General features: G+C 37.1%; 1 protein-coding gene across 1 annotated transcript in view; it reads left to right on the top strand.

Moving 5' to 3' along the window:
- Positions 1 to 935: 935 nt before the first annotated feature.
- The window catches only part of LOC139938817 (uncharacterized), a 39,005-nt gene continuing 12,680 nt past the window's right edge, over positions 936 to 27,260 (top strand). The window contains exons 1-2 of the mRNA XM_071934451.1: positions 936 to 1,422; positions 26,188 to 26,327. Of these exons, the coding sequence (XP_071790552.1) occupies positions 1,392 to 1,422; positions 26,188 to 26,327 (171 nt within the window). The 5' untranslated portion in view covers positions 936 to 1,391. The remainder of the gene's footprint in view (positions 1,423 to 26,187; positions 26,328 to 27,260) is intronic.

Raw genomic sequence — 27,260 nt, 5'->3', positions numbered from 1 at the left:
AAGTAATGTTTTATGCTAATAATTATTTTGAGTAATATTACCAATAGTGACAGCGAACGAAATTAGCAAATGGGGGAGTCATCATATAGTATTTGTTGTCAACTTTAGCACTGTTTGGACAGGACACATTTTTTTGAGGCTTTCACTGGTTCATTTATTGCCAAGCTTTCAGATGTGCAATGCTGTCCCATTCCAACCCTTGTACGCTGTGATTAATAGATTAATAAATTTGCATTAATTTTGGTGTTACCCATATACACCGATGCTTTGTACGTTCATGTTCCCTGGTGGCACTCTTCAAAAGAGTGTAATTTTCATAAGCCCAAACCGACCATAGGCCTGTGGTTGAGCTCTTCTGGACCCCCCTACGCCGACACAATCAACCGCCCAAATAATTTCTTATTCAAGTCAATAAGTTCCATATCTGATTTATGTTACGTTATCACTGTGTGCTGTGGGTGCAATTTATTCTCTGCTATGATGAATGAATCTTTCAGATGATCCACAGCCCACACAAAGCATAGCAACAACCCACTTGGTATTGCCTTTACAAAGCATTGCGATGAATTGTCTACATGATCACTGTCTGAGCGTACATCCCCATCATTGATGCATTGACAGTTAAGACCACATGCAACAGTTTATTCGCGACATCACCCCACGCGGTTGAGCATCACTGTATCAAAAAAGACTCCTGTCTGTGTATGTCTGTCACTCACCTGTTGTTGTTTTAACCCCCGGACAAGTTTAATCGAGTCCGCTTGCAGGTAAATGGACAAAAGCTGCCTCTTTTCGGGGGGCGTTGTTATCCAAATGCAGTGACTTTCTCATCGGGGAGTAAGCTAGCTGTGATGAGAGCATCGCTAACGCATCGTTTTGCCTTGCTTATACCCGCAGCTAGGTGTCATAGCTGTGTACATTCCAACCCAGATCACCGTCACCTGAACTACGTACCGTGTCTTGCACAAGTGGGTCGACCGAGCACCCCACGTGGCCCCTTTATTCCCCCCACTTAAATTGAGCAATGCCCAATTTCCGTTTTGTTACAATTGAAAATTATGCTTGGATAAAATTAATGTGAATGATATGCTCGTTTTATCGCCGGTCGTTTGGTAGTTTGTGGTTTCCCGTATAAAAAGGAGAACGTTACCAAGTAGCAGCACAGAACTAGTCGAGCTGGTAGAGAGCAGTACACACGCAACACAGACGCGGTGCTTCTTGTAGAAATTATTATTGAGTATTGTCGCGTAAAAGTGAGAAGTGTTTGTAGATTTTAGGAGAAGTGGAGAGTGCCTTTCCCCTTTTTGGGACTTCGTGTGATTTGTGAGTTGGAGAGGCAACTACAGTACAACTATCCTGAGAAGCAGATTCAACCGGTCGCTTTTTCCACCATGTGCCTTATAAAGTCTTTAACTGCGGCTGGTAAGTTTTGATTTAGAATATCTTTTCATCACACAGCTCCGAAACACCTTTTTCATATACTGAAATGTGCAAACACAACGTTCGGACTACCCAATTAAAAACACACTTTCGCTGTTGACACTTCAATCTTGTGGTTTTCATGTTTTTGTTCAAGATTTTCACATGCAAACCGCTGCATTACTGCGGGGAAAGTGTTGTATTTTTTTTCGTTGGGTAATATTTGCTTTAGATGACATTAAAATGAACTTGATTGTCTTGTAAATCGTTTCTTGTAATTTTGTCGACTTCCACTGCGTGGGTTTGTATATGGAATGCTGCAACTGTTGGATAAATAACCGCATGATAGCTCTTACTATGTTTAGGAAATGGACTAACTGCAAAATGTGATTTTTGTGTCAGTTAAGGATAGGCTCGATTTCCCCCAAAAACTGAAATTGATCTAAAAGGGCAAAGTATACCTTTCTTATTGAAACCGTTCGATTGTTTTAATCTGATGTAAAATGTAACATTTGAAAACTTAATTTTAAAAGGTGGTCGCGTTTTTGGATAGACATTTACCGAAATTCAAGAGCGAATTTTATGTCCATGGCCGCAGGAAGAGCAATTCCTATAGAAAACATAATCTGAGCAACGCTTATCAGATTCAAATTTTGGGGCATAAAAACTGTGATCGGTTTTACATAACCACCTTACTTCGAAACGAAATGTTTCTCAAAATGCTTTATACTATCGAAAGCTGCTGTTAGCTTCTAACCAAAAGTTTTATATTGCCATTATATAAGAGTGATTATCAAACGTATATCTTCCTCTTAATATTGCAAAATATGCTGTTCGTGTCAATTAAGGGTTGGGCTTAATTCCACAAAGAGCTGAGATTGAACTTAAGTTGTGTACAAATAATAATTGCTAATATAAGCAAAGTGTGATGTCACAATACAAAATTATTATTGTGATATTAAAGTGAATCTTACTGCTTTGTGAAAAACGAAACCTGGCACCGTGAGCTAATATTGATAGTAGGTTGTGTACCAATCTTTAATTTCTAAGCAAAGTGTGATGTCACCATACAAATTATTATTTGTGTTAAATTGACAACTCATCTTAAACCGAAGAATCTTAGTGCTTTATGAAAAAAACGAGTCAGGGCACTGATTCACCAAGAGCTAAGTTGTGTACAAATCTTAATTGCCATGCAAGGTGTAATATACGATACAAATTATTCTTGTGAATTGACGGCCCGTCCTATAGTGAATCTTAGTAAATTGTGGAAAAACAAGCCAGTGCACGGTTTCACCAAGAGCTAATATTGATATTAAGTGTTGTATCAATCTTAGCCACTAAAAAGTGTGTTACGATTTAATTCAATATTTGCAATCAAGTCGTCTATAGATGAATGTTATAATGTGATTTAGGTTGTAAATGATTTATTGAGACAAAATGGTGTCAACCTCATATTATATGAGCAACTTCAGCCTTGAGCTGCGTTAAGCATTCAATTTTTGTCCACACAGCTAAATGTTTCACTTACAAAACCATGCAAGGAAAATTTGATCAAACTCCCACGTATTTCACGTACAAAACGCAGCTTTGCGTTCAGTCAAGATGGCTGACTTTTCAGTCTGTGACGTCAGGTGGGGGACTACCATTGATCTCTGTCACATAGATATCAATGAGAACTACCCATTCACTGTAATCGAAAGCCTCATTGTGTACACTAAAATGAGACAATGGGTTTACACTCTTTATCGTAAAAGATTTCCGGACCTGTACAGGTATCACCCGATTGGATACCAAATTATTATCGTAAAACTTTCAAAAAAGGAAACTGCACCAATGGATTCAACCGGTTGTTAAAAGAGATAAAACGAATTACTTATTGAGTACCATTTATGCTTCAGAATTTTGTAAACGGATCCTTAAACTAAGCTGTAACATGAACGTAAAATAAATGTAACGATAATCAACAAGTATACGTGGTCCTATACTCATAATTTACTTCTGAAAGATGTAATAATTTGCACGTGGACAGGCAAGCTTGTGGTATGATTGATTTCATTCAGATTCTATGTGTAAATGTATGGCAACAGTGAACCGGTAACTGATTTTGCTTTCAATCTCATTCCAAGTGTAAATGCATTGCAACAGTGAACCAGGAGCTGACTCGACATTTATGTTTCAAAAATTTGACCTGGAATCTGGTCTAACTGTATAGGCCTAAAACCAAATCGGATTCACGTTGAACCACAACCGGTGAGGCGGACCAAATAACACCATAATCTAATGTAAGAACAAAAATCCAACCGCATAAGTCTAACAAAGAAGAAAAAGCAGAAATTGTACTTGAAAGAAATAATAAGCAGTAGTCAAACAATCATTTTATATGTGGAAGATACTCTGTTAATACTTGCTTAGCAGAAGACTTCACTAAGCACCACTGTATTTGCGAACACCTCATCCCCGCAAGTCATGTGTGTCACTGACTGTGCATCTACCTCCCACCTGAAAATGTTCACTTCGTGTATAACAAACCTCTGTCAATAAGAAAACGATATCTCCAGATAGCTAAAGAGACACAAGTGTTTAGATAGAGACAGTGGGAGGAAATCCATTAAGCGTTAGCTTGGTATTTAGGGCTAAGTGGGAATTCACTCTTAGGTAAAAGACGGAACGTAATCGGAACCTGATCGATGTTGGCCGGACTGACTAAATACTTAATGGTTTGACGTGCTACTCTGTCAAGTTCCTGAAAATAGATTGAACGAGGCCCTGATGGAGTATATCTATAAATATATAATTATATAGCACGCTGGTTGTACTGCAAATGAACGCTCAGTTGAAGTGGGATTTAAAGTATTTATATGTAAAAAATTGTGTTTTTTTCTTCGTTTAATTTCAGTCGCTACCAGTCTAATTTATGAATTTATAAATTTTGTAGTCACGTAAAACACATTGTACTTATATTTCAATTGTATAGCACTTTGACTCTGCTGGAAATGAACGGTCAGTTAAAGTGGGGATTTTAATATGTATACAAAAAAAAATCCATGTTTTTGTCTCTTCTTCGTTTTACTTTAGACGAAACAAGACAAATACATCAAGTTTGTAGTCAAGCAAAATATATATATATATTTTTTATTGGATTGTTCTCAACTAAAAAGCACATTGACTACCGCTCAGTTGATGTAAATGCAACGAATATTCATCAAATAAAAGTACTTTTTTCCCCTTTTTTTTCGCTTCAGGCAACCAGCAATCTTTTTAGATTTGTAGCCACGTAAAACACATGCTTTTTATGGATTATTATACAGCACGTTTGCTACTGCAATATAAACGGTTGCCCAGTTGAAGAAAGGTTTAAAATATGTTTATATAAAATAAAATAAAACATTTTTGTTCTTCTTCGTTTAACAAAATACCACAATTAAATGGCAAAGGCTAAGGAAGGGGCCTACTGCGCAAAACATAAAGACAGTAATTTGGGGAAGAAATGTTTTCTGGCAGATTACCGGGGATAAAAAAAAATTACCTTAAGAGATAAAATCTCCATCTGTCATTATTGACGAAACATAAAATTAAACATGCTCATTCGATTGCTTATGTTTTCTTTTTTTTCTTCCTTTTTTTTTTATTTTGGGGAAAACCTCTTATACACTGCTCTCTTGTGAAAATAATCTATTTTGATAAGGAGAAAAAAAAAATAAGAGCAACAACGGTCCTAAAACAAGTGTTTGATTTAAAAAAAATACACAAGAATTAATTATCTTTTAACTTTCGTGTTGTTGCCAGTTTTCCACGTGGTACCGTCATTTCGTTTCGTAGTAGCATTACGGAAAACAACTCAAGAAGAAACTAAATAGATTAAAATGCCCACGTACTTCCAATCACCACTCCTTCCCAAGGATTTCAGCAATCTGTTTAACAACGTTAACTGTACTTTAAAGACCTTTAATGTATGTTGATAACGAAGGACGCATACACAGGAACAAAACACAGGACCAAAATTGATTAAATAGTAGTCATCAAGTGGTGTGCTGGCTTAAAGTGTACAGTAATGATACCCTTGAAGTTGACATACATGTATGAGCAAGCTGACAGTATACCTGTTGAATGCCTCACTGCGCATGTCAGCATTTACGCACTCACCCCCCCCCCCCCAGATAAATCAATAACTGAACGACGTCAACCCCAATCATGATTTATTTTTGCGACTGGCACCGTCATCACGTGATTCCATTCACAAATTCACTCTCCGAGTGTTTACGAAGGTCGTTTTGGATGCATTCTTCCGGTGGCCTCGGATGGTTGATACAGTATAATGGAGGTTATTAGGAAACGCAGAGAGAGTAATTCGTTGCAATAACTGTTATCGTCAAGAACTGATAGATCATTCTGCTATAGCGGAACTTGCGTTGGAAGAATGTATACACAGTGGTTTCAATTCAACCACGAATGACGTGATTAGTCTTCCTTTGTTTTTAAACTTGATTAACCCAGGATATTTGATGTTGTGTCTCAATCAAATGAACAGCTTTCATACCAAATAAGAAGCCAAGCACTTGTATACGACGGCCGAGACATGTACCTTGTATCATGACGACAATGCGTTAAAATAGTTCGAAAATGGTTTATTTACACGTTCGTTTTCCCGCCCAAAACATCCCGAGCGCGTTGTTACAGCACTTAGCGTTAATGTCGTAGCCAGCCAACGGCATCGCTCGATCACACGCCGACTATTTGACATCTGCCCTTGTACATCCTTACCATATAAATACACGTCATTGCAAGCCCCGTCTTGTACTTATTTATAGTGGAAAACAAAATGAAAAACAACACAATCGAAGAGGTATGACATTTGAACAAGGGTCCGTGCCACCCACCTAAAATGCCAATTGAAGAAAAAACCTCTCTTATTATCTGAAATATGTCCCTTCATCATGATGGTGGATGCAAGAAGAACTCTAAAAATAGCTCTAACGGCGATAGTCACACGTCAACCCGTTGATATGAAATGAAAGAATCCATTATACAACAATATGTATATATTAATAAAGTAACTGTCGACTTCTCACCCGTTGAGTTAAGTGTTTGATTGTACCTCATTGGTGTAACAGTGCAGTTTACTTAATGAATTAGGCACACTTGGTTGATCTTACAAGGAGGTGAAGAAGCCTTTAGGGTTTAAAAAAAAAATGTGCAGATAGATTTGTAATGTGAAATTGCTGTAAATTGGTTGGAAACCAACCTGTAAAGTTCGATCAATGGCATATAACCTCTGTTTCATCATATTGAAATGAAAGACACTGTGTACAGTTTAACCATCTGGGCCCAATCTCAGCTGCTTACGCACAAACAAAATAATGCTAAGCACAACAAAATTATGCTGATCAGGATCAGACAAACGATCACAGCCAAAGGCACAGGTACCATTTGTGACTGGTATCCTGCTCACCATTTCTGCTTAACAGAGAGTTGTGTTTAAACATGTTTGCTGTTGGAGCAGCTCTATGAAATTGGAACCAGTTCATTGCTCTATATAGTTTAACCAATACCGTAAAAGAGGGTATGTATTTTAAAAGCTCACAGAAACTGAACAAACTATACAAAGCTTATTTCGCCCCAACAATAAGAAAGACTGTTTCTAAACGTCACCTGGCAATTATAGGCAAGGTTTGAAACACGTCTGACACTTGGCATTCAACAAATCTTGGAAATGGGATTCCCCGTGCCCTTTTTGTTAACTTAAAAGCACACAGAAGGCGCAATGACTTGCCTTGACCGTTGTTGACAAAAACCCATGTAAACGTCTCTCTATTATAATATATTAGTTTCAACTAAAGTGCAAATCACCAGTCAAGAAGTCCCTAAACAAAATGTTTCATTTCGAAATTAAAATGTTTTAGAAACACACACAAGAAACGGCCACCCAGTGGCGTCAGTGTTCTTTGTGACTTCACCGAGGCAGATCCTCACGGTCCCATGAGCCCATACACGGATGATTCCCGAGGTTGGCTTTGTGATTACGCAGTTCTATCCCAATAATTTGTTTTCTTTTCTTCAATGAAAAGGGCTTCACAAATAAAATACCTGTTAGGCGAACGTTCGAGCATGATGAAAGGTCTTTTGGGGTATATTTAGTGCCCGAAAGACGGTTTTAAGAAAAGATTATCTCAGACATGGTCCCATCAGATTTCAAACTTGTCGTTTACCCAGATAATATGTAATCACTCTTTATATTAAGTGCAATAAAAACAACTTCGGTTAGAAGCATACCGCAGCTTTTGATAGTATAAAGCGGTATGAGAAAAACTTTATTTCTGAGAAATATCTTTAGGAAACAACTATATCAGCGGTTGTGCCCCAACATTTGAAGATGAGAGTAACGCTTCTCATATTGTATATTCTTATTTTGAGATTTATCTTCCTGCGTGGACATAAACGCTCCAGATTTTCAGCGTTATCTAAATCGCGACCGCCTTTTCAACAAAATTTTCACATTATTGTATTCATCTACATATGATTATAATTATCAAACGGTTCTAAAAACCAAAAGTAAACTTTGCCTTAAATGTTTAAGAAACACTAACCAAAAACCTGTTCAATTTTCCCTGCTTTTTGTGTCCAAGGAAAGTGCACGACTCGGTTTGGATAAAAAGCAGAGTGAACATTTTGTAAAATGTCCCATATTATATCTGTTTACGGTACGGTTCTTAATCTCTCTTCTTAAACTTCTTCTTCCTGATTTACCATCAGTGATTTTGTTCATTTAATAAACTGGGTTAGAATTTAGATTAACCTTTGTATTTATATTTTTTATTTTTAAAGTACGGGTTAAATTTGGTAAAACTCCCGAGAATTCAAACTCCCGACAATCGTTTATTCTCATGCCAAACCATAATAGCAGACCCATCGTGCTCTTTTCAAAATGGCTGCGAGTATAAAAGCCAGGTGCTCTGTAAATGACGTCACACTTGTATGGAAACTTTTTTGAATACATCCTTTGTGCGCATCCCTGTAAGTTATGCCTTTGGTAATACAGTGTGAACTGCCTGTCCTCTATTGTCTAGCCTGCTATACACTTGGGTGACTCCAAAACAGGAGTACATACCTGAACTATGCCTCATTATCTGCCTAGATAGGACAGGGTATACTACTGTAGCACTACTACAGCTATACATGTGCAGGGCTGGTCCTTATTGGGTGCGTTCGTTTAGCTTCCCCGGGTCGACCCCGTGTGTGGCGGGGGTTTTTCCAGGACGAATGTGTGCAGATAATTACCCACGTTCGTCCTGGAAACAAAAACCCGTCACACACCGGGGTCGACCCAGGGAAGCTAAACGAACGCACCCATAATAAGATAGACAGCCAATGGAGGAAGGAAGAGAAATCACCAATCTAGCACTAACCTATTTTGTGTACATACTTGTTGAAACCTTCGATTTGACATATACAAGCAATATTGAACATCGATGGCTGTAGTACACGGCCAACCTCATGAAGGTACGAGCCCGGCAAGTAGGTTCGGCTGGGCCTGACGCCAACGCAACAGCTTTTCAGTATGAGCACGAGGTAATATTAAAGACTTTGGAAGACTTCATGAAAATATACTTAATTGGACTCTTTCAAGAACTGCCAATTTTTACATTTACCATTACGTTAAAAAAAAACATTGGTAACTGTCGTTGCGGACGTAACAGTAGTCGTTAAGTCATCTATACGTTGTTTAGTTAAAGTTGAGTAATTTGTACCGAATGTCTTCATCGAAACGTAGGGTTGCTGTTCGTTGTCTAGGGGAAGTCTTATTGGGGTATTGACCCGTTGGAATCCGTTGGTAAAGAATTGAGTGCGCATCTTTTAGTCCTCAATCAGAAAACAGCCACTTAACAATGTAATTGGCAGACACCATTTCGTCAACAACAGTTTTATGACACAAGCTATTAATATCTGTTGTACCTAGAAAGGTTCCTTCACCGCTGTTTACTCGTGCTATACATAGCCCCTTTGAATAAGTAATTACAACTTAGATTTCAACACCCCGTTTTCGCTTCATAAATAATTATTTCCCGCCAAGGACGAGCCATAAGCGTGGGAAGATATCCTTCGACGGGGAAAGCAAAAATTGTCACAACTGCTTCCCGTAATGTCTGGGCCCAATTTCACAGAGCTACTTAGCACAAAAGATTAATAAGAATGGAAACTTTGTCTTGGTAAAAACAGGATTACCAACCAAATTTCAACGTGATTTTCAGGATAAGTAAACAACAGCTTGAAACCAGTAACAAGCAGTATGCAACAAACGGAAAGTGTGTTGGTAATCCCATTTTTTATCAAGGAAGAAATTTCATGCTAAGCAAACTCATGTGCTGAGGAGCAGCTCTATGAAATTGGGCCCTGGCTACGTCCGGTCCTCCCTGGTCCAGTATATGAACAAGGGCGGAACACCTCAGGGTTAGAAACAGTGAAATGAACGAAAAATGATTCAAGCTATTGATAAAAGCACACTGTCTATTAAGTATGAACCCCCTTATTAACCTTACCTGTATTTTCAAATAAAACAGTTACTATACTCAATGCGTATTCATTATAACTACACTTCATTACTTGAATAGTACGAGTTAATGTAATGATGGCTCGCCTTTTGGTACAATTTGGTACACCGTGCTCGTCTGTCCTTGTTATCCCTTGTCTTTGTCTTTGTGAGTCTTATATGCGTCTTATATGCAGTGTTAGTCTGTCAAAAAGGTTAGGACACAAAGCCAAGGCTTCACCCAATCCTAAGTTGTGCCCTTCTGCGGGTTAGTTATATGTTGGCTGCTGTTTGTAACTGTCACTGTTAATATTATGAAACACATTTGGTATTTTATCATGCAAGGGCATGACCGACATAAATAACAGGTTCATTCAATGTTTTATTGAATGATTGAATTGAAACCCTTCATCTTTGATACTTTCGTTAATTATAATCAGTTGCATGACACTTGGATCGGTCGAGTTAGTCCTTGAAAAGCGTTCTGTAACAGTTTGTTATAAAATCGGTATGGTTAGAAAGATGTTGTAAAAATAGAACACAATGATCAACACCAATATGCCTCGAAATTGCGTGGTTTTCTTTTACCTCGTCGACTAACACGGTCGGCCATTTTTGACTCCCGGGGCCGACCGTGTTAGTTCGCGACGTATAATGAAAACCGTGCATTTTTTGTGATACTTGTGTGGATCATTATATTCTACTTTTAAAAACATCTTTCTAACCATATGCATTTTTTATAACAAACGGCTTCAAACGCTTTCTATAGACCAACTCGTCCGATCCAAGGCAACGTGTTCCTTTAATATGCACTAGTCGGCATGTCCTATGTACTCCCAGTCTTTGCATACTTAACATTTGCTAAGATGCAAGATGATAATGGGGCCGCTTATGATCGTTTCCGAGGTTGTCTTTGATTAAAAATCAACCCAACACTGAGAAGGAAACCATTAACGTTCGCTTCTCCGTTAAAACAAAATGTTAGACCACAAACCTTTGTTCATGAAGTATACTACTCTAAAAACGGGGGGGGGGGGGGGGGGGGGGTCAGAATTTATCAGAATTGTTTGTCCCGGGGGGGGGGGGGGGGCTGACTCGTTTTGGGTCAGTCTGACCGGGAAATTGTAGAAGGTATTCAATGGTTTATGGGGGTTAATTCATTTTCAATTTTCAGTAATCTTCATTACTATGTAATGTAGTAAAATAAAAACAACTTTTTTTAGTGTCTTCTTCTATAGTCGCCTTTCCAATTAGTTTAAAATTTTAGCATATACTATAGGGTTAAAGGCGTCTGTCTCCTAAAAAAAGGCCAAAACATTACCCATGCCAGCAGAGATAGGCCTATGTAATAAGTAACTATTAGTTCTCTGTTGGCGGGACAGACGTATCCCCATACTTTTGTTTGGGCACTGGCCTGGTGACTAGTCTTTTTTCGTTGTCCTTTTCTTCCACTCTGTGCTTTTTAACAAGTGTTCTGCGCCTTTGATCATTTTGTATCTAAGGGGCGCAATATAAATTTTAAGTATTATTATTATTATTGTTATTATTATTATTATTATTATTATTATTATTATTATTATTATTATTATTATTATTATTATTATTATTATTATTATTATTATTATTATCATTATCATTATCATTATCATTGTTATTGTTATTGTTATTGTTATTGTTATTGTTATTGTTATTGTTATTGTTATTGTTATTGTTATTGTTATTGTTATTGTTATTGTTATTGTTATTGTTATTGTTATTGTTATTGTTATTGTTATTGTTATTGTTATTGTTATTGTTATTGTTATTGTTATTGTTATTGTTATTGTTATTGTTATTGTTATTGTTATTGTTATTGTTATTGTTATTGTTATTGTTATTGTTATTGTTATTGTTATTGTTATTGTTTTGTTATTGTTATTGTTATTGTTATTGTTATTGTTATTGTTATTGTTATTGTTATTGTTATTGTTATTATTATTATTAATTTAAACATCCAATTTAAATTCGTGCTCATTACAACGGGGCTCTGGAAGTGACATCTACTTGTGATTCTGAGTTGGGAACTGCATAAAAAAAATATTAATAATAAAATGGGATGCTCATACACAAGGCGCTTTAAAGGGTCTGGGTTTTGTTGGATACAAAACACAATGTCCACAGATTTACGTTAAACTGACAAAGTTTGAAGATTATTATAAAAGAAAGCTTCCAGATGACAAATCAGTTGGCCTATTTTTGTCAGTGATTTTTAGCACGTTGAACATTGATTGTAATTTCAAATGCAGCACACCGTAATAACAACATTTCGTCTGTGGTTGGATGCGTGGTTGAATGCTCGACTTTGAGACGAGCATTATTTCTCATGATGATCAGCGGAGGTCGCTTTCAATAAGAGCTACCAATGCTTTTGGCGTGTCTATCTTACTGTTGGTGTGAAAGTGTGATGTCACAAACAAAATCACAATGGTTATTTTGACGACTCATCTTAAAGGGAAGGTACACGTTTGGTAATTACTCAAAACAAATATTAACACTAAAAACTGACTTGGTAACTAGCATTGGAGAGCTGTTGATAGTATAAAACATTGTTGGAAACAACTCCCTCTGAAGTTACGTAGATTTTAATTTAGTAAAGAGGTAATTTCTCACTAAAAAAATAAAAGACTTCTAGCTAGAAGTCTTCTATTCCTATCTGAAAGCACACAAATTCGTCCAACAAGGGTGTTTTTTCTTTTATATTTTTCTGTCAACTTCGATGACCAATTGAGCCCAAATTTTCACAGGCTTGTTATGTTATGCTTGTGATGGGATACACCAAGTGAGAACACTGGTCTTTGACAATTACAAAACGTGTACCCTCCCTTTTAGATGAATCTTAGTACTGTTTGAAATTGAGCCCCTTTTGACATCAGTGAACTTTCAGGTTTGAACTCCTCGGTTATTACTTCTTTACCAAATACTTTGTCTTAAAGACACTTGGCACTATTGGTCATTGTTAAAGACCAGTCTTTGAAATAAACTCTATTATTTCGCCATGCTTTTGTTGGGTCAATATAAAAAAACAAAAAAACAAAAACGAACAAACAAACAAAAACCACTAACAACTTAAAACAACAAGGAACAATTTAGATCTGAAAGTAACCTTCGCAGATACAAGTTGTCGTTACGAACCCCCCCCCCCCCCCAGATTAAGAAATTGTCTTCTTATGTCTTTTAAGCAAATTTGAGGTTGCTCAAAGTTGTTGACCGAGCGGGGTGTTTTTAACGTGACCGCGAGATTTATAAAAATGTATCAAGTTGTCAATTAGTGCGCGTTGTTGTTATTTGTTTGTTTGGGTTTTTAATAATAGAGTTTATTTGTAATAGGTTACACTTGCGTCATAAAACCTCAAAACCGAAAATGGTATTTAACACAATTTGCTAAAAAGAATCCGTAGGATGGTCGAATTATAAGAAATGTTTAAATGTAAATGTGTGTTGATGTACCTGAAGAACTTTTAGCGGAAATTGATCTTGGACAACCTGTATTATGCCAACGTCATAATGGTTTCGTCACTAAACCGTTTGAGATATCAAATTAATAACAAAATTCACAAGTCACCTGTTCATAACATCATGCGAATTAATTATTTACGATGTAATTAGAATTTTGTATCAACGTACTATGAGTCACTCCAAGGTTCAAATATTGACCAAACTTACGCTTCGAAAAAGTAAAAGAAAGTGAACCCGAAACACAGTGTCTCAAAAAGAAAAGGGTGAACCGGAAAAAGAAACAGGTGCTTTTGAAGATGTGGGTTAACTGGGAAATTGTTTTCTTCAAAATAGCTATTTCAAGATATGAAATAGTTAATTAAAACTGGTTGTGATTTTGAAATTATGGGATTACTTGGAATTTTGGGGAAATTCTCTTCTTCAAAAATAATTTTCTCAAGAGATGAAATAGTTAAATAAAAGTGATATTTTGATTTTGAAAGTGTGGGATAACTGTGATTTTGTTTTTTGAGAATAAATTTTTCAAGATGTGTCTATAGGACCGAGGAAATAATGCGCCGGCCTGTTGGTTTTAATTTTAAAAAATGGAATATCTTTCAAACAGGTGCACTGTAGTATTGCTTTAGGCTAGTCTGTCTCCCACCCCAACCTTACAACCTTTAACTCAATTATACTGGGCTGACAGATATTGGCTTATTACAAATCAACTGACGGATCCTGACAACAATGCGCCGACTTGAGTTAAAGGCAGTGGACACTATTGGTGATTACTCAAAATAATTATTGGCACAAAACCTTTCTTGGTGACGAGTAATGGGGAGAGGTTGATGGTATAAAACATTGTGCGAAACGGCTCTCTCTGAAGTGCCATAGTTTTCGAGAAAGAAGTAATTTTCCACGAATTTGATTTCAAGACCTCAGATTTAGAACTTGAGGGTCTCGAAATCAACCATCTAAACGCACACAACTTCGTGTGACAAGGGTGTTTTTTCTTTCATTATTATCTCGCAAGTTCGATGACCGATTGAGCTCAAATTTTCACTGGTTTGTTATTTTATACATATGTTGAGATACCAATAGTGTCCACTGCCTTTAAATGTAAAACTTACAACAACAATTAGTAATAATTTTGGAGCCTACACTTGCAGCTGAAAAGCTGAAAGGTAAAGGACAAAGTGGACTCTATTGGTGTTACTCAAAACAATTGGAAACGAGCAATGGAGAGCCGTTGATAGTTTAAAACATGGTGAGAAACGGCTCCCTCTTATAAGTAACACAGTTTTTGAGAAAATGATAATTTATCACCTAAATGAAATATTTCAGGTCTGAAGCCTTTTATTATGCCTATGAAAGCACACAAAGTAATGCAAATGGGGGTGTTGCAAATTCGATGACCAATTGAGCCCAAATTATCACAAACTTGTTTTTTTTATGCATGTTGATACACCAAGAGAGAATACTGGTCTTTGACAATTACCAAAAATGCCCAGTGTCTTTAAGAGTTTGTTCATGTGCGGAGGAAATAAGTCACAAAGGAACAACAATTTCCCCAGATAATTTTTATCGCATTATTTTAAAGCTGCAGTGCAGAAATGAAAGGCTTTTATATGTTGCACAGGTTTATTATGTTTTATACATTATGTTGGGATACACCAAGTGAGAAGTCTTTGACAGAATACTAAAGGTGTCCAGGGGTGGATTTCACAAAGGTAGTCCTCACTTAGGACTAGTCCTAGGCAATACTAAGACATAGGACCAGTCCTAAGTTAGGATGAGTTACTGGTCCTAACTTAGGACCAGTCCTATCTCTTAGCATTGCCTAGGACTAGTCCTAAGTTAGGACTACCTGTGTGAAAGTCCTAACTTAGGACTGGTCCTATGTCTTAGCATTGCCTAGGACTAGTCCTAAGTTAGGACTACCTTTGTGAAAGTCCTAACTTAGGACTGGTCCTATGTCTTAGCATTGCCTAGGACTAGTCCTAAGTTAGGACTACCTTTGTGAAATCCACCCCAGTGCTTTTAAGGCTGAGTCTAATGATTACACCAAAACGTATTTTCGCGATTGTGTAATAACAAGTTACCTCGTCAACCAGACGGCGATGGGTGTTTTTTTGTGAATGAACGGAATGCGTGGGTTTCGTTGTCAGATGACATGGATCGGGTAGCAACGGTGTTTTTAAGTGGATTGTTGGGCAATTATTTTTTTTGTACGCGGGGAAGGCTGTTGGGTGGGGGGATGCTGTTACATGATGAATTTGTGCCACTTGTCCGTGAGTTGTAAAGGGCAATTAGATGGTGGAACTGTCTGCTTAGTGAGCTAAGCTGAAGCAAAATAGTGTAGATGAGGTGATGAACTGTAATAATTTATTTTTAAGGTTAAGACTGATGTTCCGTGCAGTTTACACAGATATAGTTTCGTTTGAAAAGACTCAGAAGTTCTGACTTTTAACGAAAAGTGTTTTGCGTGTAAAATCAATTTGACTTAAAGTGTAAACATGCTTTGGCGTTAATCATTAATTTATTTCATTATCTAAGCCCCCCCCCCCCTAATTATTTTGTTTTTTTGTTTTAATTATAATATTTTCGCATGGTTCTAGTACTTTTTTTTTTATTTGTTTTAACATTATTAATATTAGTTACTTACTTGTTTAATGTGTTTAATTTTCAGCATTTTTTCTTTGCTACTTTTTTTGCCTGCTTCATTGATTAATAGTTTAAAGGTAGTGGACACTATCGGTAATTACTTGAAATAATTGTTAGCAAAAAAAACGAACATGGTAACGAGTAATGGAGAGCTGTTGGTAGTATAAAAAATGTGAGAAACTGCTCCCTCTGCAGTAGTTTTCGAGAACTAAGTAAATTTCAACGAATTTGATTTCGAGACCTCAAGCATCTGAAAGCACATTACTTCGTGTTACAATGGTGTGTTTTATTTCATTATTATCTGCTCGCAATTTTCACAGGTTTGTTATTTTATGCATATGTTAAGATACACGAGTGAGAAGACTGGTCTTTGACAATTACCAATAGTGCCCAGTGTTGTTAAGTAATAGACATAATATACAAAGCATTACAAAACAATCTTAATTCCCTTAACCAAACATTCTGTACTAACAAACACTGACAACTTCAAAATTATTTTGATCGAATTTAGACACGAGGATTTTTGTTTTCTGGCCTTATTTTGGAGAGGGGGAGCCCTGAGCGGAGGTGCTCCGCGAACACAGGATGTCTCATTTACATTGCTTCTAAAGGCACTGGACACTGTTGGTAATTACTAAAATAATTGTTGGCAGAAAAACTTACTTGGTAACGAGCTAGGGAGAGCTGTCGATAGTATACAACATTGAGAGAAACAGCTCCCTCTGAGGTAACATAGTTTTTGAGAAAGGTATAATTTCTCACTCATATAAAAAAAAACTTCAGGTCTGAAGCCTTTTTATTTTGCATCTTAAAGGACACAAATTTGTGGAACAAGGACAAGGTTTTTTTCTTTCTTTTATTATTCCCTTGCCACTTCGACGACAAATTAAGCCCAAATGTGTACAAATTTTAAGCGTAGTACAGGGCTATGTTGGGATACACCGAGTAAGAATGATGGTCTTTGATAATTTCCAAAGGTGTTCAGTGCCATCAATGACTTGTACTTAAAACATAATTCTGTGAAAACTTATTTTGATATTTCAACCAAATCCATTCATAACACTCACACAAAAAATCTATCTATTAATTGTTTTAATGTTTTATGATAAAGACTTAAATTTCAATATCAGGCATGGCATCCATCCGTAGTTCAACCACTTGACTTTGTACAAACGAGTTCATAAACAATATTAATTTTTAGGATTCGAACTGCCTCTAGCTACCGTGCAACCCCGGGTAACATGCCTGTGATGTTTTTTTCTCAGGACTCGGGAAAGTACTGAGTATACAGTGCTAACACACATCGGTGTATGGGTAAAATCCAAAATTAATATTCTTTATCCCCGATGCAAATTTAACATCTATTATATGAGTTCATAAACCTTTGGTCATTAACGTTATGTAAACAGTCACTAATGGGTTTGTCTTCCATTGACGACAACAAACGCACAATGACCTTGATCACACGTATCAACCACTCACGTTAAAGCCATTGGACACTTTCGGTAAATAGTATTCTCCAAAGGCCCACACTTCGTGTATCACAACTTATATATAAAATAACAAACCTGTGAAAATTTAGGCTCAATCGGTCATCGGAGTCGGGAGAAAATAACGAGAAAACCCACCCTTGTTTCCGCACGTTTCGCCGTGTAGGCCCAAACCGTAATTTTCGTTGTCGAGAATTGATAATTGTTTTAATGTTTTCTCAACAAGTAAAGCATTTCATGGAATAATATTTCAAGAGAAGTCTTTTACCATTACCTTCTGTAAACCCTGTAAGTTATTTGTACATCTGTGAACTCTTATTTGTTTTGCTGTTCCGAAAGTGTATAGGCTAATGGCTTTAAAATGCATCATACTCAACACACATGTATTGTATGCAATTCTAAGGTAGTCCAAAGTGGGGCCGATATTGAGGTATGAATAATTTATTATCAGCTCATTATTGTTCAATTCTTACACTTGAACTCACTGAATCGCTGTGTATTTTTATTAGGCTTTAGCGAAGAAATTAACTTGGTAGTATTTTTCTTTCTAATGAACAGCTTTGTAAAATTGGGCCAGTGTCACCCTGTGCAAAATACTCGACTTGTTTACTTCTTTAAAGGCAGTGGACACTATTGGTAATTACTCAAAATAATTATTAGCATAAAGCCTTACTTGGTAACGAGTTAGGACCCGTCTTATCTCGAGTTAGGACGAGTAGCTCGTCCTAACTTAGGACTAATCTTAAAGGAACACGTTGCCTTGGATCGGACGAGTTGGTCTATTAAAAGCGTTTTAAACCGTTTGTTATGAAATGCATCTGGTTAGAAAGATGTTTTAAAAGTAGAATATAATGATCCACACAAGTATCACTCAAAATTGCACGGTTTTCCTTTTACGTCGCGAACTATCACGGTCGGCCATTTATGTGAGTCAAAATTTTGACTCCCATAAATGGCCGACCGTGTTAGTCGACGAGGTCAAAAGAAAACCACGCAATTTCGAGGCATATTTGTGCAGATCATTGTATTCTAGTTTTACAATATCTTTCTAACCATTATGCATTTTATAACAAACAGTTACAAACGCTGTTTATAGACCAACTCGACCGATCCAAGGCAATGTGTTCCTTTAGTGGGCAATGACGTCACAATGTAGACTTAAAGGCAGAGTATGCTTTTGTTTTTCTAGAGCCGTTAAATTGTTTTAAACCTATGTGATTGTAGACATTACAAAGTACAACTATAACCTGTGAAAAATTAATTTCAAAATGTGGTAGCATTTTCGAGATATCATCGAGAATCCCTAGAGCGGTTTAGTCCATGCAGGAAGAATAAGTCGTTGTAATGGAATACACAACCCGAGAAACGTTTCTAACACCAGTAACGTTCCTCCAAAAAAAATTTTTTTTTTTTTTTATTATCATTATTTATTTATTTTTCTCGGTTTTGGGTTTTTTTTTTTTTTTTTTTTTTGGGGGGGGGGTCGAATGATTTATTTTTCCATAACCACATCACTTCAGAGTGAAATGTTTCTCACAGTGCTTTATGCTATCGAAAGCTGATGTACTTCTAAAAGTAAGATTTAATTGCCACTTGTTTTTAGGAGCATTTACCAAGCGTCTATACCTTCCCTTTAAGACATGAATTACGTAAATGGGTTTCACATATTGAGTTCCACCTGAGGCTCGAGGAGCGGGGGGGGGGAGGTCAAATAAAACACAAAATGAATCACAAACACAGCCAAATATAGATTTTGCGAAAAGTGTCAACACTACGATCGTACAATTCCTCCTAAATTGAGCCCAGAAGACGTGAATTAGTTGGAATAACTCTCGTTACAAATAAAGGTGATATTCTTGTCCCCTTTTCACGATACAGGTAATAAGTCAGTTTTTAACAGCAGCATTTATTACAAGTATTATACAAAATAAAGATTTACATTAAAATAGCCAATGATTCTAAATAATAATAGTAGGAAAATGACAGAGTAAGTGAAATGGTAGGCGATCCCCGGTAAGCGTTTGCTTGAATTTGGGATGTCTAACAGGTAAGACAAACCGAAGACAAAAACACTTAGACAGACATCACGGACGGACAGACAAGAGGGCAAACACTAACAGAAATAACTGTGATTACACAGTCCCTTAAAAAATGATTACTTATATCGTCTCAACAACTTGTACCCTGCAAGTAGCACAGTCTTCAGTATTCTCTAAAAAAATGCAAAAGAGTGAAAGGGCACTCTTTGAAGAGCCATATGACGGACAACTCTTTTTCGAGTGGTCTTCCACTCTTTTAGACTGAAGTTTGCATCTTTTTGAGTGATTGTTCACTCTGTCCTGGAGTGAAACCCCTCTAAAAGAGTGAAATAACCGCCATTATTTTTAAAGAGCATAGACAACTCGAAATGTAAAGAGTGGTGTTTTCACTCTTTTACATTTAGAGAGTCGATAACTGCCATGCCTTCGTTACTACATTGACGTCAATATAAAAAAGACAATAAATAAAATTAGGGACACATCACAAATTGACAACAGTTTTCCGTTTATCACTTAGCACCTCATTATTGGTGTGGGGGGAGGGGTACGCATGGGTGTCTCCTTACTGTTATACTTGTGGTAGTATTTTATTCTATTAACAATGCAGAAAATAATGGCTTGCGATGAATAACATGGAAATTGTTTTTATGTTTTTTGACGGATGGCTGAGTTTATCTTACGGTACACTCACCGTGGTTGGTGAACAGGAAAAAAAACGAAAAGCTTTTGCGGTTTTACCTTTGCTTGCCCAGTAGACCGCCGAGAAAATGCTTTCTTGATTTCATCAGCAGCCAGGGCAAAGCAGTGGCATTATCACACTCACGTTCCCTGCTAAACGGCGGAGACCGTCTGTAATTAAAAAGGAAATGTTCATCTCCCTCAAGAATTAGAATAAAGGGTTCGATCAAAAAAAAATCTAACCCTCTTCAACTTAGCGAATTTCAAAGAAGCCGCCCACGAGCGTGTCCAACAAATTACACCCGTGAAAATCACACACAATTTGTGACTAGGAACTGTGGGTTGATGAATATTATAAGTGAAACGCGTAACGCTTTGCTGTCTTCCTTTTTTCTTCAAGTAATGGATTTTTTTAAGCTCATCAGTTTGAATGTCAAACTTGATGAACTTTGCTAAAATGTCGGCACTATAAAATGTCTCAGTCTTGCAAAATTCATGTTTCTCAATGTGGCTAAAAACGGTATTTGAACCGTTTAAAAACAGTGTTGTTTTATTAAAATATTCACAAACGGTTTTGCTCATTTAAATTCATTGTTCACATTTTGAAAACTATCATTTCTAGCAACTGTATGAATTTATCAGATTTGCATAGAAATTGCAATTGGTACATAGTTAGTTTAAAAGGGCTCATGGACATGGAGAACAATTTTCCTTGAAACATGTTTGCTTAAAACACGGTACAGCATGGTGAAGACAACATACTGACGTCATCTTAGATGATTCTGTACTGTTGTCTCTGATAGGTAATTACTCAATTGTTAACAAAAATCTTACTTGGTAACTAGCAATGGAGAGTTTTTAAAAGTAAACAAACATTTATAGAAATTACTCTCTTTGAAGTATTGTTTTTGAGAAAAAGGTAACGTCTCAATCATCTTTTGAAGCCCTTTTTAGGCATCTGATAGCACAACAAGTTGTGCGACAATAAGGGTGTTTTTCTTTCATTATTAACTCGCAACTTCGTTAACCAATGGGAGACTTTGGAATGCTAGGTGGCAGCAGACTTACCGGGTAAATTACCATTGTTTACGTAGTTCTGAGTATGCGCACTTTACCAAGAACAATGGATTTTACCTGGTAAGTCTGCTGCCACCAAGCGTCCCAAAAGTCTCCTATTGAACCCAAATTCTCACAGGTTTGTTATTTAATGCAAAATGTTGAGACACACCAATTGAAAACAAAGTTCTCTTGACAATAACAAATGTCCAGTGCCTTTAAAGTCATTCTGGACTTTCGGTACAGAAAAAAAAAAAAAAAAAAAGTTCACAGATTTACAAATAATTTACAGGGTTTACAGAAGGTAATGGTGAAAGACTTCTCTTGAAATATTGTTCCATGAAATGCTTTACTTTTTGAGAAAACATTAAAACAATATAAATTCTCGTTAGCGAGAATTACGGATTTATTTTAAACACATGTCATGACACGGCGAAACGCGCGGAAACAAGAGTGGGTTTTCCCGTTATTTTCTCCCGACTCCGATGACCGATTGAGCCTAAATTTTCACAGGTTTGTCATTTTATATATAAGTTGTGATACACGAAGTGTGGGACTTGGACAATACTGTTCACCAAAAGTGTATAATGGCTTTAACGATGAAGGGACATGTCAGATTCAAATTTGTAATGTACTCATTTTCGAATAGATATAGACCTCAAGTTAGTGATGGAGAAAAACAAGCCTATAGATTAAGTTAAAATGGTGTCAATTCTGTTCATATTTGTTGTCACTTTGTCATTTACTGTACTAGGGTCGAAACGTCAGGCCATTAAAGGCAGTGGACACTATTGGTAATTACTCAAAGTAATTATTAGCATAAAAACTTACTTGGTAAATGAGTAATAGGGAGAGGTTGATAGCACAAAACATTGTGAGAAACGGCTCCCTCTGAAGTAACGTAGTTTTTGAGAAAGAAATAATTATCCACGAATTTGATTTCGAGACCTCACAGTTAGATTTTGAAGTCTCGAAATCAAGCATCTCAAAGCACACTTCGTGTGACAAGGGCGTTTTTTCTTTCATTATTATCTCGCAACTTCGAAGACCGATTGAGCTCAAATTTTCACAGGTTTGTTATTTTATACATACGTTGAGATACATCAAGTGAGAAGGCTGGTTGGTTTTTGACAACAAAAGTGTCCAGTGTCTTTAAACTATCTTCTGTTTGCATTTATACCAATTCCTTTTGGTTGCAACAACTGTTTTGACACAGCTTATTATAATCCATTCTCGTTTCTAATTAACTAAACATATAGAACTTGTCCTACGAGCAAATTGCATTTGATGAAAAACATAATGCATGACTGGGCCTAATAATACGTGTGTCTCTAGTGACAAAACACCCACATCCCCATACCCAGCTAAACACCAGGTACGAGTCGGTGTCAATTTGTCACCAAGTAGGAACCAGACCATAGCCAATGATTGTTCACAAAGGTACACAAAGGTAAAAAATAAGCGATGAGACATTTGCTATTATGCACACAGACTGATATTGAAACGGAGTCGGGACGCCATACTGTGTGAGTTTTCACACGTTGAATGTATGAGTGGCCTTTTCACCGTAGAGGGCCATCACTAACAATCAGGGATAAATATTCATGGAGCTGCGTAATTAAAGGAACACGTTGCCTTGGATCGGTCGAGTTGGTCTTTAATAAAAAGGGTGTGTAACCGTTTGTAACGTAATGTTTTTATTTCTTAATTTTATCATATGATTTAATGTTTACTGGTTTAATGTTTAATGGTTATTATGTTAGTTTGTTCGCAGCCCAAAATGGAAACCAGTTATGTTTTACTGATTTGGCTTACCCTGGGTAAATAAAGGTAACAAATAAAAAAATAAAGTAACAAATAAAATGCTAAAATACAATGATCCACACAAACATGCCTCGAAGTTGCACGGTTTTCCTTTTACCTCGTTGACTATCATGGTCAGCCATTAACATGGGAATCAAATTTGACTCCCAAAAAGTGGCCAACCGTGTTAGTTCGCGCAGTAGAAGGAAAACCACGCAATTTCGAGGCAAATTTGTGTGGATCGTCATTGTATTCTACATTTAAAACATCTTTCCAACCATATGCATTTTATAAAACGAACGGTTACACACGCTTTTTATAGACAAACTCGTCCGATCCAAGGCAACGTGTTCCTTTAAGCAGAAAATGTTACTTAATATTTTATGCTATAAGCACTACCAACATATTCATTTTGGACATGTATAATGATAGCATGGTAATCTTAATCTGGTACGTACAATGCAGTTGTGCTTAGCAAATTGTTTTTTAGGCACAAGCAACGCTTTGATTCTGAGCCCATGTCTGTCGAAAGAGGAAAAAAAATCGATGAAAGTACAATTTTTTGTTCACGAGACTTGTATCCGTTTTGGCTCTCGAAACCGTACGCTTTCAGTTTCAGTGAGCTCTTGGAATTTCCAGTAGGCCTATTCTTAAAAAAAAAAATTGTTCTAGGGTGGGGAGGGGGGGGGGTACTTCAGTATACAAGGCGGGCATGCCAGATTATGTAAATGTATTGGGGGGGTTGTCCCTCACCACAAATTGGCCATGGTTTGTGGCTAGTTAAAATTTTCCGCAGGCAAGGTTAGAAATTGTTTGGCACAAATTAAACAAGTTTAACGTGAACAAGGGACAGTATAGATGTACTTCGATGTGTATTTTGTGTGTACTACTATTAGTACTTGGGTGTGTGTGTGTTATTCGCGCCTTTGAGCATCCTCGGTTGGAGATGGCACACAAGACATGCATTAAAGTATTATCATTAATTTTACTTGGGCTCAATGAAGAGAAAAGGTATTCGTTTTCAATTTCGTTTCAAACTTTTCTGAAAAGATTGGCAAACTAAACGTGACTCGAATCAAGAGTAGAGCGGGGAAAATTAAACAACACTGAAAGTGACGGCGAAAGATAATGAGGCCATCCTTATTAATACGCTGATGTGTGTGTGTTTGTGAGAATCGCCAGCATGTAACAGGAACAAACAGACGACGGAACATAAAATATTAATCATAAACGCATGCGATACGACGAGGGACAGAAGCTTAGACACATATCACGAACAACCGGGACTAAAGACAAAGAGTCCAAGGTCTAAACTGTGTTTTTGTGGGCCCCTGTTTTTCCCCTTTGGTCCATTTTATTGGTACTCACGGGTACTTTACACGCATCCCAAGTTTGTCTTTGTTCTAATCATAGACAGGGGAAAAATCAACAGTGGGAAAGTCCCGTACTGCCAACAAGGCGGGTATAATACATACAACAGGGGACCTATATTATACAACCCCCCCCCCACCCCCCACATCGATCCAGTGAGGGGGTCCTGCTTTAGTTGTTCTAAAAAAACAAACTTTTCTAGAGCATTCTGTTGTAGGGTCCTATTTGAACAAAGAGTTCCCTTGTGGGATCCGTTGTTCTATTGTGTAAAGGTCCCACAAGGGCACTCCCGTAAGCATACATTCTAGTTCTTACATCCCTGAATTATGAAGACATCTTTTGTTCTTTCCTTTGTCCCTGTACTTAAAGGCAGTGGACACTATTGGTAATATTAATCAAAATAATTAATAGCATAAAACCTATACTTGGTAACGACTAATGGGGAGCAGTTGATAGTAAAAACATTGTGAGAAACGGCTCCCTCTGAAGTAACGTAGTTTTCGAGAAAGAAGTAATTTCCACGAATTTGATTTCGAGACCTCAGATTTAGAATTTGAGGTCTCAAAATCAAGCATCTGAAAGCACACAACTTCGTGTGACAAGGGTGTTTTTCTTTCATTATTATCTCGCAACCTTGACAACCGATTGCGCTCAAATTTTCACAAGTTTGTTATTTTATGTATATGTTGTGATACACCAAGTGAGAAGACTAGTCTTTGACAATTTAACATCATCCAATGTACACAACTTTCCTTGTGGTGCACATTAGTCTTAAGAGTGATCCCCTGAAGAGATTGTTTATGTTCTCTTTTTTCCGTTTTGTACTGACTCGGTCTCGATCAGCTGGCTTAAGGGCACTGCAGCCGATTTCACAAAAGGCTAGGATTAATCCTATCTGGAGTTAGGACGAGTAACCCGTCCATAACTTAGGATGGATTCAATGCTTCCTACGTATTTGGATACGGAAGATTAATCCTAAGTTAGGAAGAGTTTGGTGAAATCGACGGCTGGACACCTTTGGTAAATTGTCAAAGACAAACATTCTCACTTGTTGTATCCCAACATATGCATAAAGTAACAACTCTGTGATTTTTTTTTTACTCAATTGGTCATCGAAGCTGTAAGAGAATTATAATTAAACAAAGAACACCCTTGTTGTGCTTTCAGATGAAACTTTTCAGGCTTTTAATACTCTTATGATAAATTACCGTCTTCTCAAAAACTATATTACTTTAGAGGGAGCCGTTTCTCACAATGTCGTATATTATCAACAGCTATCCATCAGTTACCAGAAGTAAGTTTTTATGTCAACAACTATTTTGAGTATTTTCAAACTGTCATGTGCCTATAAAATAATGACCAATATAATGACATATCATGGCTTAGCAACTTTACCAATCGGAACGCTTTGCTCATGTTGTGTACGAACAACAGATCGCAGGTGTGGTTATTGTTGAGTCAATTACTAATGGCGACGACACCACAACTTTCCTTTCATTACCCCCCCCCCCCTTACTTATAACAAAGTGTGTAAAATTGAGTCGATTGTAATAGGAAATGACCAAAGCAGATTTGAAACAATCTTCCTACTGTCATTAGGGAATCTGTCACTCTATCTGCATTTCGATGTTTATTATGAGATTCCACTTTTGTTCCTTTTTTATAGCGATGCTAATTGTCTTCATCAGCAGGACAGTGTATGCAACTAACGTTGGGTGTGAAAGGGATATAAATGTAGCTGAGGACTCAGACGTTTTTCACACCGTGTTGGTCCTGGTTTCTAAACTTGCCAAAGAAATCAGAAATGTAAGTAGTTAATAATACAACATTCATTATTAATACCCCAGACAATTTCCATATTCCTATTGGCGGAGAGCGCGTTACGTGGGGGTGTTTCCGGTTGGTATGGACCAGCTGGAGCTGTTTATAACCGGTTGTTTTCGGATAGCATTTGTGCATGTTGGCGCACAACCTTGTTCCCCGGGGTGATTTATCAAAGAGCAGGTAACATGGCGTCCCTTGTTTCGTCGTTATAACCTTGGTGAACCATCGTTTAATAGAGCCGTTTCTCACAATGTGTGAGAAACAATACTATATCAACAGCTCTCCATTGCTCGTTACCAAGTAAGTTTTTATGGTGACAATTATTTTAGGTAATAACACATTGTGTCCAGTTCCTTTAAGACATTCGTCCAGAATAACGGGGTTTTTAAAGGCACTGGACACTATTGGTAATTACTCAAGAAAAATGTTAGCTTAACAACTTACTTGGTGACGAGCAATGGAGAGCTGTTGATAGTATAAAACATTGTGAGAAACGGCTCCCTTCGAAATATCATAGTCTTTGAGAAAAGGGTAACCAGGCTTGAGGTCTTTTTTAGGCATCCGAAAGCACACACATTTTCGGCAGCAAGGGTGCAAACTTTCTTTTGAAACTGAAATAACTCGATGACCAGCTGAGTCTACGTGTCACAGATTTGTTATGTTATGCATACGTTGGGATACACCAACAATTAACAGCCGATTTTACGAAACGCTGGGAGTAATCCTAGCTCGAGTAACTCGTCCTAACTTAGGATGGTTTCAATGCATCCTAACGTCTTTTGATACGGAATTTAACTCGTCCTCATATTAGTCCTTGTTAGGAAGAGTTTGGTAAAATCGACGGCAGGGGTGGGTTTCACAAAGAGTTAAGACTATTTCTCGGGTTATTAATATTAGCACGAGTTACTCGTCCAA

The sequence above is a fragment of the Asterias amurensis genome, chromosome 6 (assembly GCF_032118995.1).
Source record: "Asterias amurensis chromosome 6, ASM3211899v1".
Lineage (NCBI taxonomy): Eukaryota > Metazoa > Echinodermata > Asteroidea > Forcipulatida > Asteriidae > Asterias > Asterias amurensis.
Note: the sequence above shows the minus strand (reverse complement) of the source record. Positions and strands in the feature narration are given on the sequence as shown.